Below are 16,702 nucleotides of genomic sequence, written 5' to 3' on the forward strand. Positions count from 1 at the left end.
CATGCAAAAATGTTATATTAATGGAACATTAAGCCTTAATATTTTATGTCAGTGCTGTTCAAACATGAAACAGACTGCAACCTGAATTTTCAGATAAATAAATACATTTTCATACAAATCTTACAGTGTTCATGTACAAATTTACTGATTAGTATTTTCTAAAATGGAGTTAAAAAAAATCGCAATAATCAATTTATGGATCCGTATCTGGGTTAATTGATATCGAATCGAATCGTGACCTATGAATCGTGGTACGAATCGAATCGCAAGGTGCCACCTCTAATAAATAAATATTAACGTGTCACACCCCGGCCACAAGCAATCTCTACTTCAAGGATGAATGAAAGTGCACACTACAGTACATGATTCAGGGAAGTTAAAAAAAAAAAAAAAAAAAAAACCTAAAATACATTCAGAGAGTGAAAGCTGTCAGTTATGCAACCAACATGCATTCAATAACTAAAAGTGACATCGCAGTCCTGAGGGAGTCATTATATGACAGCTTGGCAGTTAAGCATTGACGCTAATATGGTCTGTCCTGCAGCTTAGAATGCTCAAGTGTTAAAACATTTGTGTTGCACTCTTAACTCAATAGAATCAAATTCAGTGAAGGAAATGATGAAGCACTTGGCAACGACTCAAAGCATCCAATTGAATTGTTTGGATTTAATCTATATTCTATTAATACCTTTTCAATCTCACCGGGCATTTGTTTTGATATCTGCCCGGCACACCTGACAATTTGCTGTCTGAAAGTAGACTAAACTTTACCCCTGATTGAACCAATTCTAACTATTGACACAGGTAGTGTAATTTGAATTTGATCGAGGTGCAGGCAGCTGTGAAACTTCGAAACCACTGAATCATCGCGGGAATAAATTAATTGAGTACATCATTATTATTATCATCTTTATGAATATATTTTTTTATAACTATTAACTATTCACACACGGACAGAGTTTATTCTTCCATTATGTCAGGACGATCAGTGAGCCTCTTGCTAGCAGAGCATTAAAAAAAAAAAAAATGAGAGGAGCCACTTGAATTGGCAGCAAATCAAGTCATCCACAATGGTGCAAAAAAGCAAATTTTTTTTTTTAAGTGTGCTAAGATGCACTCACTTGCATGGGTCTGCCAAAAATACCACAACTTAGTCTAGCCCGCCCCTGCGCAGATTTAGACCGAGTCTCTGTATATGTGCCTTGTGATTGACTGCGGCGACCAGTCTCGGGTGTTGCCGTATAAAACGCTGCCTTTCGGAATGCCGTATACGACGAATGAGTTTTTCCAGGAAGTGGTGCTTGCATTCTACTACAAGCCAACTATCATCATCATCCTCTTCCTCCTCCTCCTCCTCCTCCTCCTCGTCCTCGTGTGTTGATCCTAACCGGATCAGCATCGAAGCGCACGCTGTGAGTGCACACACACGCGCGCGCGCACACACACACACGCTTCAGGCTGGGTGGATGCTGCTCGGGCACCATGGAGCAAAAATCAGCCAAGGATGAAGGCTCGTCCAGGGGACAAGAGTCGTACCAGCGGCGGATGTGGAAGACTTTCCAGGAGAAAACCAAGCCGTGGCTCAGTCCTAAACTGGGCTCGGAGCGTCGCGCTAGCGGCGGAGCAGAGGGCACCAAGAAGGAGTCCGGGCTGTGGATGTTCAAGAGGAAAAAGAAGCACTTGGACCGAGTGTTCTCGTCCTCGCAGCCCAATCTGCGTTGCTCCTCTCCGCCGCTGTCTCTCGGGACTGGGGACAAGCGCAGCGGCGGCGACGCGGCGGCGGCCGGGACCAGCCGAGGATCCGAGGGGCAGCATCTCGGCGCGGCTTCCGGGAGCAAACCCGAGCTGACGGCCCACGGAAGCCCGAAGATCCACGTCTCGCGGCTCGTCGCGTCCCAGCAGAAAAGCTCCTCGCTGGGCTCGGCGTGTTTCGAGAAGCTGGTGGTGGACCCGGCCGTGGTCCTGCAGGAAGAGGGGCAGCTGCGGAACAAGACAAGTGATTCTGTGAGTACAACTCCATCACGGTGCTTAACCAACACCGTGCGTGTGATATTTCCACTATCGCTCATATTGCATTTGACCTGAATATGCAATTACACAATTCGAGATGATGCATGATTTACGCTGCTCACGTAGCTGTAACGTGGTATGGGCCTCGTGACCGCAACGTCAGTGACACACATAATACTGTAACATGAGTGGGCCACAACATTAGGGACACCTCTACGTGTGATGCAGTGCAGCGTTACTGGGAATTGCAGGCCAATGCTGGGACATGCTGGAGCCGAAAGGGCAAATTAATTGAGGAATATAATCAAGTATCTACCGCCTCATGACTGAAAATAGAATATGACTACTGCTATTTGAAAGCACTAGCTTGTAAAGGCAGGGATTTACCATTTGGCAAACAGGAAGTTACCTGGGGCGTTGAGATTTCCAATGGTCCCTAAACATCTCTCGAAACAAGATTACTGAGGCGTTTTTTAAATTTATTAGACTAGACCATCTTACTGTACATGAGCAGACGTGACTCTGGTAAACAAACTTGCTGTGGAACGGACATGACGAGAGGACAACGGTTTGCATCAAATCTATCAAAGTTTTCAATCTTATTCGCGGTAACAGCGAATGTACGTAACCGACACTCCTGCCAGTTGCTGTAGCAATAATGTTGGAGTTAGCTGTGAAGGATGCGGTGGAAATGGAGAGTGACGCTTTTCATTGCCAAGATGAGACTGTTGAAGTGGTTCAAATGGTTAACTAAATTAAACGTTGATTAATGTCATATAAATTGAAGTACAAGCTCTGAGGTGACTCGCTTGTTAGCTCATTCACTGCCATTGATGACTATAGACGTCAAAAATTCATGTGAACTATTTCTTTTCGTTAAACATTTTTTTCATTTCATTAAATATTTTATGAAAACCTAGAATTTTTTTATTGTACATTTATAACAGATATAAAATTATCATGCGATTAATTACGATTAAACGCCCCTCATTTTTATATATTTTTTAAATTAAGCCCATCAGGCTAGATCATTTTTTAAAATTGTAATTAATCACATGACTTCACTAGTTAACTAATGATTAATCACAAGATTTATATTTGTTCTAAATTTACAATTCTTTTTTTTCTCTCTCGGTTTTCATACTCTTGTTAGCAAATTGTAGGATTTTTTTTTTAAAAAAAACTAATAGAAATAGTTCAAATGATTTTTTGACGTCTATAGCCGTCAATGGCAGTGAATGAATTAAGGTTGTAAGGACTTTCTCTCGCTTAAAAAATAGTCGAAAATGTCAAGTTCTAAATGATTAGGAAAACGGGATTCTGCTGTTGTTGGTCTCGATTTGTGTTCTCTCTAGGTTTTCATACTCTTGTTAGCAAATTGTAGGATTTTTTTTAAAAAAACTAATAGAAATAGTTCCAATGATTTTTTGACGTCTATAGCCGTCAATGGCAGTGAATGAATTAAGGTTGTAAGGACTTTCTCTCGCTTAAAAAATAGTCGAAAATGTCAAGTTCTAAATGATTAGGAAAACGGGATTCTGCTGTTGTTGGTCTCGATTTGTGTAAAATATATTCCAGTCCAGTGTGACTTATGTTTGCCTTCATCATGCAATTTTGGACTGGTGCGACTTACACACCACAGCGACTTATAGTCCCAAAAATATGGTATGCAAAACGAACCAATTCTTATGTCAAACACCCGATTCTAATGTTGCAATAGTATTGTTGTCGAATCAGCGTCTTTATATGTCACAACTGTAAGTGTTGCCTTCTGTTTTTGTTCACCATATAACAGATTTTCATTACCGAAAGGCCTTTTTAATCGCACCACTTTTGGCGCCAACCAAAGCGTCCAGCGCCCTCCAGACCGCTGTCCAAAAGTGATTTAACAATTAAGTACACTTGCTGCTGCATACTGGAGTTTGGGCCGCCATTAAATCTCTCTGAGCCGCTTGCACTCAACTGAAGAGGGCTTCAACTCACATTGATCTTGCAGCGTCATTGCTGCACATGCCAGTTGAGTTAAATAATACATTATGCTCACACTGGCCAGTGTCTGTGTTTTTTTTTACGACATTGTATTAATATTAAAGAAGTTGGCAAGGTGTAGTGGTGTGTTTGTGGTCAACGGTCACCGTTAAAATGTATAAAAGGGACACTTTCATATTTTGCAGTTCAGTTAGTAAATAGAAGAAAAGTGAGGGGATGATAATAGATGGGGGGACGTTCAAAGCAGAAAACATTTAAAAAAAAAAACGTTTTCACTTGACATTTTTTATGGGAAGTATCAAGACTGTATTTTTACTCTGACGTTGGAAATAACCCTTAAGCCATTTTCACTGAAGCAACCCCCTTCGCTCCCGGTTGTTTTAATGAGTTTTGACTCATTTTGCAAGGTCCATAGAATATTGTGTTCTATTGCTATAAAAACATTGAAACCTACCAAAAGAAAGGTTAGTCTTTTCTTTCACCAGGAAAAAAAAGTATATTTGTACCTGTTTCCGTTTTGCAGTAATTAGCATTAGAATGTAGCTAAATTCGATCATTAATCCTAAACCTGTTAAAAACACTGGGAAAATGGAGTTGTTGCAACATGGCCCTGGTTGATCTCTTATACTCAGCTGTTTTTTGTTGTTGTCATAACTACCATTGCTTTAAGCGACTTCTTCAGGTTGGAGGCTGCATCAAAGCCTTCTGTATACTCTAGCATAAAAAAAAAACAACATAAAAATGGTATAAATACGTTTTTGGGACCATGGCAATATTTAAACTAAAACGCTTTTATATGTTTTTGGGGAGCAAATGAGTTAATAATAAATTACAGTTACTACACATGTGGAACTTTTAACCTATCATGACAATAAGAGGAAGGAGAACATTTTGAGTATTTTTTAAATATTGAAGTACATTTTACTAAAAGCAGTTGATATCAAAACGTAGGCAACTTGCTCCACGTTCCACTTGACTCCTGTCACAACAAACAGTCCTCCTAAACCCTAATGAGCTCAGCATTAATTCTTGTGGCCATCCTGTAAAGCAATCAAAAGTTAACTACTTTCCACTTTCACCCAGTCAGATTGATTGCGATGCACTTGCACTAATGTGGGACGACATCATCATCATCATCATCATCATCATCTATACTCACTCTTATTTGCTTTTTAACTTAATGTTCAAAGTAATGAATTGAAGGGCACTTCCTCAATGGATTTTTTTTCAACTGCAGCGCCTTTGAATATAATAATATAAAGTCATCCAAAGCAGTGGCAATATTAAGCAATGGGAAAATAAAAGACAAACTCGCATTATGTCCAAAAATAATACACACTGAGTAACGTTGCACAAATGTAGGTCATGATGGATTAAATAAAGCTTCTTTCTTCGTTGAGATCAGATCAGATGGAACACTTTGAAATATTCAACACATACTGTATGAAGCAGAGAAGTGGGTTTTTGTGTCAAGTGACCCCCCCGCACAACCATTGCCTCATGCTTTAATGTAAGCAAAAGTATTGAGACGGCTCACTTCCACAAAATGGAAGTAAATATGGAGTCTCTCTTTTCAAGCTACACCCATCTACTAATCCAGTTTGTCTCGCATACTGTACATGGATGGCATTTCGGCCTGCATGGCATTTCAGGAAGTGAGCAGCGTGCTGGTGTAAATCCCCTGAACTTGAACTTCTGCCAACAGCTTACAGTCTCCTTCGAAAGATGTCGCGATGGCGTTTGTAGAATTAAGATTCATTGCAGCCTGTGAGACTGGTGGCTGCCACTGAGATGCACATGATTGGCGTCTGAGTCAAATGGAATTGGCCGAGACAATCGAATTAAATGTGTAACACTATTTGGAGACGATGTCTTCATCCCACACGTGTAGCAGGCTTTTTCTTGGCACTGAAAATCCGTGAACAACATGCAAAGAATTTGTTTTATTATGGTCACAAAATTTGAGTAATTATGTATCATTAGGTAATGTTTTTTTCCCCCAAAACTTTATTGTCAGACGAGGAAACAAAATAGTCTTACATACTGTAGACCTCGTCCTTGTCCTCTGTTAGCCTAAAAATGTATTACCACCAATTTACCTTGAGGGATGATCTTTATTCTATTGTCTCCCTGATTTACCTTCTGCGATCCCATCATTAGCCTATCTGATAGAGACACTCATCCCTTTACAAAAGCATCCTGAAGAGAAATAGTGGACATCTGTACGAATACTAAACCGTGACCTTCTGTTCGGCCTCTGTCATCCGGAATATCAGTCCAATTTTCAATCATGTGAATGATTGCACACAAGGGCATTTTTGCACTTTCCCTTATCACACTACTGTCAAACGCAGACAATATACCGTTAGAAAGGCTGAAACCTGGGGCAGACATGCCAGTCGGAGTAATGAGAGAACAGATAGAGATCAATGAGAGACGAGGAGAAGCCGCCCTATTGCGGGGATCGATCGTTTTACAGCATAACTGTCCGCATAACAATCAGATATGAAAGATTTGCTCCAACAAAAGAAAACATTGACATGTCAAAACGGCTCAAAATCCTCACACAGAAATGACATATAATGCAGCCTTTCTTGATAAACACATTGATTAGCAAAACTGAAAAGCAATTGCTGAGACGATCCCAAAATGCTTCTCTGGGCTGGACGCTGCCAAGAGATATGATACAAAAACTAGAACAATTCCCGCGGAAATTTTGAATGGTACTGCTGACTCTTGCAAGGTGGAAAGACGCATGTAGTACTTGTAGCAATAGTAGTAGTAGTAGCACTTGTAATAGCTAAAAAAAAAGAAACAGTATTTAAATAGCAGTCCATTCCATTTAATTAAAAAATAATAATAATAATGTTGTGGTTTTTTTTTTGAAAATGTATTTAAAAAAAATGTAAATGAGCTGAACAGTTTAAAATTTAAACGACTGGAATCGGTCAAGAAGAACACTAACACTAATTTGGATCTGTCTGAATGGCGCCCTCTGCTGGTTACTTCCAAGCAGTCATTTCTCTCCCGGTGCTTCAAGATGTAATGAATGTCGCTTGATCGAATTCCACATTGATTTGGCTGGCCTCCACCGTCAACCCGATTGAAATTGAGCAGTGCAAGTGAGCTCTGCACGGAAGCTTTTACAGTTGCGATGAAAGGCAGAACAGGTCCATGCAGACTAGAATGTGGAGCTGAACGCTAGTGACCAAAGGCTGCATGCTAATCATGTATCATTTGCAACTCAATGTGGACCTGGCTTCCTGTTCCGTGAGTGGATATTGAATATTTGCAAATGAGGCTCCCTGAAGTAATAATAATATGGAGCCCATAAAATCCACTGGGGAGGCTGTTTGTTAAATTTTCTTTTCATCCCACGTCACCATATTGTAATTCCAAAATTAATGAATTTCTGTCAGTAGGCTACTAATTTTCCCATTCATCCATTTTCAGCAGTACTTGTCTGCTTTAGGATCGTGGGTAAGATAGTGCCAACCAGAGCTGATTTTGGCTGAAAGGTAAAGTTGACCCTGGCCTGGTTGCCGGCCAAGAAACTAATGATTGACTAAAAATAATAAGAGAATGGAATTTGTGGAGAAATTGTGTGTGAAGGCTGAGAGGCTGAATGAAAAATTGTAGAAAGATAACGAATGCGGAATGATATTGAATGACACGAAATGTGATACAATGACCTGTAATGAGCTAAACAAAACATGTTGACGTTAGAATGGTTTGAATCGGTCAAACAATGTAGACATTAGCGGAGAAAAACCCAACAAAGCAAATCATCATTTTTGGCTTTTATTTTGTAATTGTAAAAATGTTTTTTTAAGAAGTAATAAGCTGAACAGTTTAAAGTTGGAATGGTTTGAATCGGTGAATTTTTTTTTTTCGAAATTAGAGGTAAAAATCAAAGAATCTGAATTTTTTACTTTTATTTTGGAATTTTGAAAATAATTTGGGATAAGGATAAGGGCAACAGTTTAAAGCCAGAACAGTTTAAATTAGTGAAAAAAACAGAAAGGTTGTAATTTGAACACTTTAAAGTTGGAGTGGTTTGAATTTGTCAAATAAAAATGATGATTTTGGTGGAAAAAAATAGAATTTTGTGCAAAAATGTCAATTTTTGGAATGATAAAAATAATAGCCCTAAATTTGTGAATTTTTTGAAAATTAGAACAAATACTGTGGAAAATCTGAATGTTTTGGTATGTGTGAATTATTGGAATGTTAAAAATCCTTCCCAAAGTTTGTTTGAAAAATTTTTAATTTTGGGGAAAAAAACCACAATTTTTTTGAATGAGAACAATTATGGAAGCACACCTGATGTGAATTTTTGGAACAGTTTGAAGTTGGAATAGTGAGAATAAAATGTGGAAGGAGTAGCAGATACAAAAGTGCAAGTACAGTAAAAGTAGCGTAAATTAGCAGAATAACAATTTTAAAGTTGATAAATAATCAAAACTTTGCACATTTCAAAGGGCTCAGGGGACGCTTTCTTTTGTGTACTTGGATGTACTTAATGATGCGGCCGGTGAGCGTATATTAAAGCAATATGAGACGTGTGTAATCCATCTCAAAGTCAGCAGTAGCTTGAAGCGAAACAGCAGCCATCAGTAATGAATGAATTGGCTTCTATTTTATCTCATGCGAGTCAGTATGTGATGGTTGCCATTCTGTCACATTACAAAGGGGGGGGGGTTTCAAGCCTCGTGAGAGAGAGAGAGCGAGAGACTCGCTTGCTCTCATTTTACAACAGGTGCTTGCTATTTCCAAGTCATCATTATAACTAGTGCCAGGCCAATAATCTATAAAAAGATTTTTCACTACAGGGTATTTTCATCTTTTGACTCATTTAACGTCACTTTCAACTTCCTTTGTTAGTCTGTCTGTCCTGTCTTCATCCCCCTCGTTATTTTTCTTCATCTCAGGGAAACGTAGTGGACACATGGAGTTTATATGCCTGTCAACTGCAAAGGTGACGATTTGCCAGCCTGACGTGGTCGTGTGTCCCACCATGCGTGATTTCTGATGACCTCTGTGGAGGTGGGGCCTTAAGCTAAGGATTCCTGCTCCCATTATTTTTGCATGTCATCCTGACGTCTGGCTGCAAAGATACGCGCGGGCGCTAATACTCCCGTATCCACGTAATGCTCGGTTGCCCCAAAGGGATTTCCTTTTAATCTCGACAATGAGATCCTTTGATTCAATGGTGAGTTATCAGTTTTGACTTCTTAACCCCTAGGCGTTATTGTGACCATTTTTTGGCTTTTTGTTGGTTCTGACCAAGCCATTTCAAAATAAAATACTGCCCACGGGTTAAATGAATATCTGTTCTGAGGAAGTTTGTCTTTCGACATAACTTCTCATCCGCAATGCTCAGTTTTTGTTTCTTTACGTTCATTCAGGACCGTACAGGCATTATGTTTTGAGAGACCCTTGAGATTTTGTTTTTGTTGTCGTGTAGAACGGCAATGTCAAGTTTTCAGGAACCTTAACTTTCCTGTGGCTGTGTGAGTGTTGACGTGGGCGCAATTGTAATATAATGAAAAACGATGACTCATCTGGTTTGCTACTACAAACACTCATGTCTAGTGCTTCCAGGTCTGGAGTGTGGGATGATGAGATGACACATTGCGTGTTTGGTTTTCCTTTGAAAAGTTGACTTTTTCATCTCTAAAATTATCTACCTGTGTTTTTTTCCCCCTATTGTTTACTCTTTCCGATGCAATGTAGCGTATATGGAAAATGTTAGTAACTATCCGTCTTACTCTGCTCTGACTGATGAATGGCGAGATTCATAATGAATGAGTTTCTTGTCTCTGACTTGCTCATTGCAACGCAAACGTCAGAGCCGTGAGAAAGACGCGCTAAACCACCTTTCACTAATATCCTAATTCATTCAACTGTTACCTCAAGATTGTCCTCACATTTATCTTTTGGCGCCTCAATTAGAGTTGAGCGCACGCTTGAGAATGCTAACTCAAGAGAAGCTCGACAAGAAGTTCGAGGTACATAAAAGCATAGACACGGTCAGGTTGTTGATAGAATTTTAAGTAGCAAGTGATGGGCGAGTAGAAATGAGAATTGAAAAAAAAGATGTAGGGATTGACCAATAAATAAGCACATAGCTGACAGAAGTCCATGTGTAGATTTGGAGGACGCAATGATGGTCATGCTTTCTCTGGCCGGCCTCCGGTTGCTTGTCAGCCTCTTGCATTGGCAGCCGCTGGGGTTGTTCCTCTACTCTTAATTAAACTCTAGAACACTTGAATCTTTCTTCTCTTCTTAATTCTACCAGAAATGGAGAGATTATGGTTTTCCCGGTGTAAACAATCAGACGGAAGACGAGAGAGGAAAATTGGATGAGAGGTGAGCGCAAAGAGGAGCAACAATCAGACAAAGTGCTACAAGTATTTAATGCGTGACACTTTTGCCAAGTTAGTGTAAAGTTAGTACATTTATCACTTCCGCTATATATCGGGGCTACACAACATGGCTGCTTTACATTTGCTTGATTGATTATTGATTGAAAGTCTAGGATAAATTCTGTAAGGTATTTCATGATCAGTTATGGAAAATACATCTTGCCATTCATGTCCCAGTTCATTGAATTCCGTCACATTTGTCCCTCGGTCTTGTTGCCCGTTAAGGACGCCTTGCTTCCTCCCGCGCTGATAAATCCCGTCTCCTCCTCCAATCCACTCGTGATAACGCTGAACTAGAAAAGTTATGGCGGAAGAGAGGCTTGCAAAGCCTGCATTAGCTGCGCTTTCATATGTGAACGCTCGTTATCTGCATAGACGTCATGTTAAGATGTGCAATCCATCGTGTGCATATAGCGCACATATAGTGTGTGTATCCTCTGTGATGTGAGTCATGAGTGAGCAGATGCAGTTGGAAGAATTCTCCAGAAAAGAAAAAAGGAAGTTGGAAGAATTCCAGGTTCAGGCACTCAGTCGGATACTGTGAATGTAAAAAACAAAAACTAAGAAAATAATAATCAAAAACCTTTATATATATATATATATATATATATATATATATATATATATATATATATATATATATATATATATATATATATATATATATATATAGACACGATTTTAAACATAGGAGAAAAATTATTGCCAATACCAACATTCATTTTTTTTTCTCTCCATGTGAATAATTGTGCCTAGTATTTATCGAAAGCAAATCATGAATAAGTCAGTGCCACATATCATAATTCCTGGCCGGGCGAATTCTTTGGAGAACCACATAAATCAGTCGATGGTATCACAACCAGCGCACTGCTTCAGTGGCAGATTGCCATGGACCTCATAAATAAAACCACACCTTTCCACTAATTAACCTCACAAAATTACTCACATAACACATTTTGGTGTAAGAGTCCAGCAGCAGAGCAGCAACAACAACGGCCTGAAATTAATATCCAAACTGCATGCTTTTAATGGCCAATGTGAGTAATATAAATATAATATAATATAAATATAATATATATTTAATTATTAGGTAGGGCCGAGCAATATAAATGGTATATTCAATTTAAGGTATATATTTTGCCCAAGGTAGAGATTTTGACTCAACCGTCTTACCGCGGTAGCGCATGTTGATGACGTCACCGCATAGCTTATGTTGATGACGTCACTCCGCCCTGGCATGGCGCACTGCTCGCAGTAGGCAGCCAGCCAGCTTGACTCGTCCTCAAGCGACGAACGACTTCCAACTTCAACACGGCGCCACCTCAAAATTTTATTTAATTGCCAATTAAGGACGCTAAGAAAGTTAATTAGTCTGTTAATTAGTCTGTCATTGTATGATACACAAGTCTGCAGCGTTGCTGCATTCAAATACTGTCGGACATTTCAAACTCCAATAGAAAATAGTCAATCAATGCATTAACGTTAATAATTATAATAATAATAATAATAATAATAATAATAATATTTACCTTCAAAAACAGGAGTTCCTTTTAAACAGGCATTACACAAAACATTGAACAGGAAATACAAAGTCTGAGTTTAGCCGTTTTATTGTTTTCATTGTTTTTTTTTCTTTTTTTATGTCCATATACTGTAGCTTCTACAGTATAAAGGACTATGTAAGACAGTGAGCAAATTATTTATTAAAAAAAAAAAACACATAGCATATTTTCCCATAATAACACAGTGTATTACTTAAGCAATGCACAAGTCAAAACCCTGTTGCATTATGGGAAAAATTGCCAAATCTAAATCATGCACTGCAGACATAATAACTCATAGAAGTTATGAGTAAACAATATTTACATATTTGTATAATGTGGGCGGAATTCTTAAAAAAAAGTTGTTTTTCTCTCTCACGCATGCCCAAGTAATACCTCATGCTATTATGGGAAAAAATGGTTTGTTTGTAACATTTAGCCTATAAGTAGCATTTGCGAGTATCTTCGAACACACAAAAAATGTTTACAGCTCCATGCTTCCGTCGTCAATAATTAGTTAAAAACAAAAAAATAATATGTTGAGATTGACCCCTATTGACCACCATTTCTAACCAATAACCAAAATTGGACATAGGAGGTTTCAGACATATGAAAGAGCCAAATGTGGTTCTGGAGACATGGTTCCTGATTTATAAGTTGTGATCGGCTGGAAAACAGTCCCGGGTGTACCCCACCTCTCGTCCAAAGTGAGCTGGGACAGTCTCCAGCTCACAAGTGGTATAAAAAATGGATGGAGAACAACAATGATAAATGGTTTTCCTCCTGGCAGGCTGCCTACTGTCAACTTAATATTAGTCAGATTTGTGAGTGGAAGGAAAGTGAGCATCTTTTTACATTGGTGAATGACAGGGAGAGAAAGCGAGAGAGAGAGAGAGAGAGAGAGAGAAAGAGAAGGAAGCAAGAGAGAGACAGACCGGGTGCCTGTGGAGCGTTCAGGAACGTCGCATCTGGTTGGCCTTTGCCGAGTGAGCGAGCGAGTGAGCGAGCGTGTTGTATGGTAAAGGCAGCCGCAGCAATAGTAGAGTGGAGTGTTCAGTGTGTCTGGATGTTAACGTTGCCCCTCTCAACTGTGGGACAAAGCCGTACGGTAGGTGTCATTGTTTGCCGGCATCATTTTTGGATGCCACGCTTGCTGAAACGCGTTCAATGCCGAAGCACACACGTTTTTCTTAAGGGGGCCGTTTCATTTTCTCTTTTTCTCCCAAAAGCATGCCAGTCCTGTCAGGGAGGTGATGGGGCATGAGTCTGGGATCAAAATGTTTCCATCACTTCGGCACGTTCTCACATTTGCATGCAGAAATGATTTTCATACGTACTGAATTTTCCATAAACCCGAATAGCTGCTTTGCTTATGCGGTCAGTTGTGCTCTTTAATGCCAATAGAAAACATTGTTTGCCCGCCCACTTTATGTGGCTGTTTTTATTTACAATGACCGGGGGGGGGTCGAAGTGGAGTGGGCGTGTTGTATCCGATTTCTAACAGCGTGCAACCTGAGCTGGGTGCTCAGCGTGACAGGGGCTGAGAGCCAATTAAACCAGCTTGAAGAGACTTGATCAAGTCGGACATAGCAATTCTCGATCCTGTTTATAACACCACATTGGCCAGATGGTTTGGGGAGATGTTGTTAATTTATGAGAGCACATCAGTCCTTCCCAGTCCTGCCGGATGCGGAACGTGATCCGAATGAGAACACAATAGCCCAAATCCTGCTGTTGGTCCAAGAAAGGCAGACAAGGAAAAGTAAGCGTAAAGCCAGAGGGGGAAACAAAGTGAGGCTGACTCAAGACCGTGAAGTTAAAATGGGAGATGCAGAGGCAGGAAAAGTGGTCAACATCAGGTGCAAATAAAAAGGCTGGCCTGAGGAAGGAACTGTCTTTTATTGTGCTGCATACATTCTACAAGAATGCGCTGGCATGCTTTCTGCTATCTCTCATTTCAGTTTTATCCCGCAGTTCACAGTTCCAAAATATTGCTTTTCATACCACTCCACTCCTTTCAATTTGTCATTGTGTTCGTCGAGTGCATAATTAATAGGCACTCCAGCTGTTGTGTGTTTTGGTAGCAAAGTGCAGCGTTTAACGACTGCTGAGTGTTTCCGCGGCGGGCCGGGGTTATCATCACAATCAAAAATACCCATTCTTCTTGGTAAATCTAAATAAAGCTTTATTCACTGGTACTCTGGAGTCTCTTCATGCTGATTGGTGGCAACTGGACTGTGTTAAAGCACATTACTGTAAATTCAACTTTATTATGATGAACCGGCCAGGATGCAAATTCAATGGCTGCCCTGAGAGCGCTGGAGAGAATCCCGCTTACATCATCAGATAATACAAATTGACTTTGGTCATCCTCATACAGTATGAGTGTGTTAATGTACAGTTAGCATTCTACATACTTGCGCATGTTTTTATGAATGAGACAGACCATGCTCTCATTTATGTGTACCCTCCCCTCCCATTAACATAACACTACACTTTTGCTGCTTGGTCTCTGCTATTTTTAGCAAAGGTGCCAGTGTGAGGGATACACACTGCTGTCATACTGCCAGTGTGTGTAGGCTGGTGTCTTGTCAGTGTGGGGGCGGTACTAGATTCATCAGTGTAGGAATGACACTCAAATCTGGCACGGAGACAAGGTTTGTCGTGTCTTACTATTATGACTATTATTTCCTGTGCAGTGCTTCTGTATGGCGAATTGTGAAAATCTGTGTAATTGATATTAACTCATTCACTGCCATTGACGGCTATAGACGTCAACAATTCATTTGAACTATTTCAATTATTTAATTTTTTCCCCACTTTTGTTAACAAGAGTATGAAAAACTTGAATTTTTTATTGTACATTTAGAACAGATATAAAATTTGTGATTAATCATGAGTTAACTATTGAAGTCATGCAGTTTATTACCATCAAAAATTTAAATCGCCTGACACGATTTAAAGAAAAGAAAAAGATGATTAAAAATTAGGGGATTCAAGCCACTAGTTAACTCATGATTAATCACACATTTTATATCTGTTCTAAATGTACAATAAAAAATATATAGGTTTTCATGCTCTTGTTAACAAAAGTGGGGAAAAAAACAACTAATAGAAAAAGTTTAAATTCATTTTTGACGTATATAGCCATCAATGGCAGTGAATGAGTTAATTGATGTCTTCCTTAAAAGGTTCATAATTGCCAGATGCCAAACAATGGGAGTAAAAGCATTACTTTTATATCAGACACTGTTCCTCTAACTACATGCAGTACATAATTCTGTTGTGTGAAGGGCAACAGGTCCATATGTAGGTCTGCCATCTAGTGGAATAGCAATTTATTGCTGTGCCCTCCAGACCCTGGCAAGGGTAGCATTCAACTAGTTTTAAGTCAATGTTTCATCAGAAGAATTATGAAAATATTTGATTAAGGTTGAAAAGTTCCTTAGTGCTACTTTAATGTTTTTTTTTTTGTCTTAAAGGAAATTTTGAACATATTCAATGCTCAACGTTTCTGCACCCACGTGTTTCTTCATCTTTCAAATTGAAATGTTACTACTCAGGGACACCTCTTGGCATTATATTAAAGGGCCTTCCCTAAAGGGTTCTCACAAAATCCAAAGTAATCTTGGGAAGCCGAAGAATCAATGGGTTGTAATCCAATGCCTTCGATAGTGATGTGCGGTGAGGTTTATGGCTGCTGAGGCCCCGGCATTACAGTCAGATTTACAAATATATGAGCCAAATAAAGTGTTAGCCTGACTAAAAACAATTCAACACACATATTTGACCATACAAAGTTGCCTCTCAAGCAGTTTAGAGAAAGCTTTGTCAATAAAGTACGTACATTTTACTAATACATTGAAACCTCCATTTGACTTCAGCTATGACTAATGACGTAGACATGCTTGTACTTATTTGACTAAAAGAGATGACTCTCACATGCTTTTTACAAGTGTATTTTCTCAGATAATGGCCATCCTTCGCTGAATTGTGTTGGGTTGGGCACGTAGTTTTTATGCGTGGCTGACTGACCGACCAGTGAACGGCGTCCCGATGTCGCTGCTTACGGTATGTGCATTGGTGGGCGGAATCTCTGGCACTGCACCTGCTCTCCATTTGGGCAGCTGAGTATTAAGATCAGATGGACTTGGAGGAAGGTGCTGGATCGGTTTCTCAATTCTTGCTCATCTTAACTCATTCACTGCCATTGGCGGCTACAGATGTCAAAAATTCATTGAACTATTTGTATGAGTTTAACATTTTTTTCTCACTTTTGTTAACGAGAGTATGAAAACCTAGAATTTTTTGTTGTTGTATTAGAACAGATACTGTATAACATTTGTGATTAATCGTGAGTTAACTAGTGAAGTCATGCGATTAATTATGATTTTTTTTTTAATTAATCGCCTGACGCCCCTAATTTTTAATAATCTTTTCTTTAAAAAACAAAAAAAACAAAGATAAAAAATATATATATTTAAAAAATAAATAATTTAAGAAAAAATTATAAAAAATTAAGGCCGTCAGGCAATTAATTAAAAAAAAAATCATAATTAATCGCATGACTTCACAAGTTAACTCACGATTAATCACAAATTTTATATCTGTTCTAAATCTACCCCCAAAAAATCCTAGGTTTTCATACTCTTGTTAACAAAAGTGGAAAAAATGTTAAACTAATAGAAATAGTTCAAATGCATTTTCGACATCTATAGCCGTCAATGGCGTCAA

General features: G+C 39.1%; 1 protein-coding gene and 1 long non-coding RNA gene across 9 annotated transcripts in view; one reads left to right on the forward strand and one right to left on the reverse strand.

The window, feature by feature from the left end:
- Window positions 1–16,702, forward strand: part of mctp1a (multiple C2 domains, transmembrane 1a) — a 119,355-nt gene that overhangs the window by 14,704 nt on the left and 87,949 nt on the right. For 3 of the 8 annotated variants that reach the window (XM_077560877.1, XM_077560878.1, XM_077560879.1), the window contains exon 1: window positions 13,026–13,076. In XM_077560877.1, coding sequence (XP_077417003.1) covers window positions 13,035–13,076 — 42 coding nt within the window. In that variant the 5' untranslated portion in view covers window positions 13,026–13,034. Of the gene's footprint in view, window positions 1–1,222; window positions 2,005–13,025; window positions 13,077–16,702 lie in introns of those variants that run through there. The other 5 variants (XM_077560874.1, XR_013293393.1, XM_077560875.1 and 2 more) reach the window with 5 other exon arrangements.
- LOC144048662 (uncharacterized) lies at window positions 10,400–11,694 on the reverse strand. Its single transcript, XR_013293394.1, has 2 exons — window positions 11,601–11,694; window positions 10,400–10,965 (listed from the first exon to the last, which is right to left on the reverse strand). It is a non-coding gene; the product is annotated as an uncharacterized LOC144048662 (long non-coding RNA).

This window comes from Vanacampus margaritifer, chromosome 3, assembly GCF_051991255.1.
Source record: "Vanacampus margaritifer isolate UIUO_Vmar chromosome 3, RoL_Vmar_1.0, whole genome shotgun sequence".
In the NCBI taxonomy this organism is placed as follows: Eukaryota; Metazoa; Chordata; class Actinopteri; order Syngnathiformes; family Syngnathidae; genus Vanacampus; species Vanacampus margaritifer.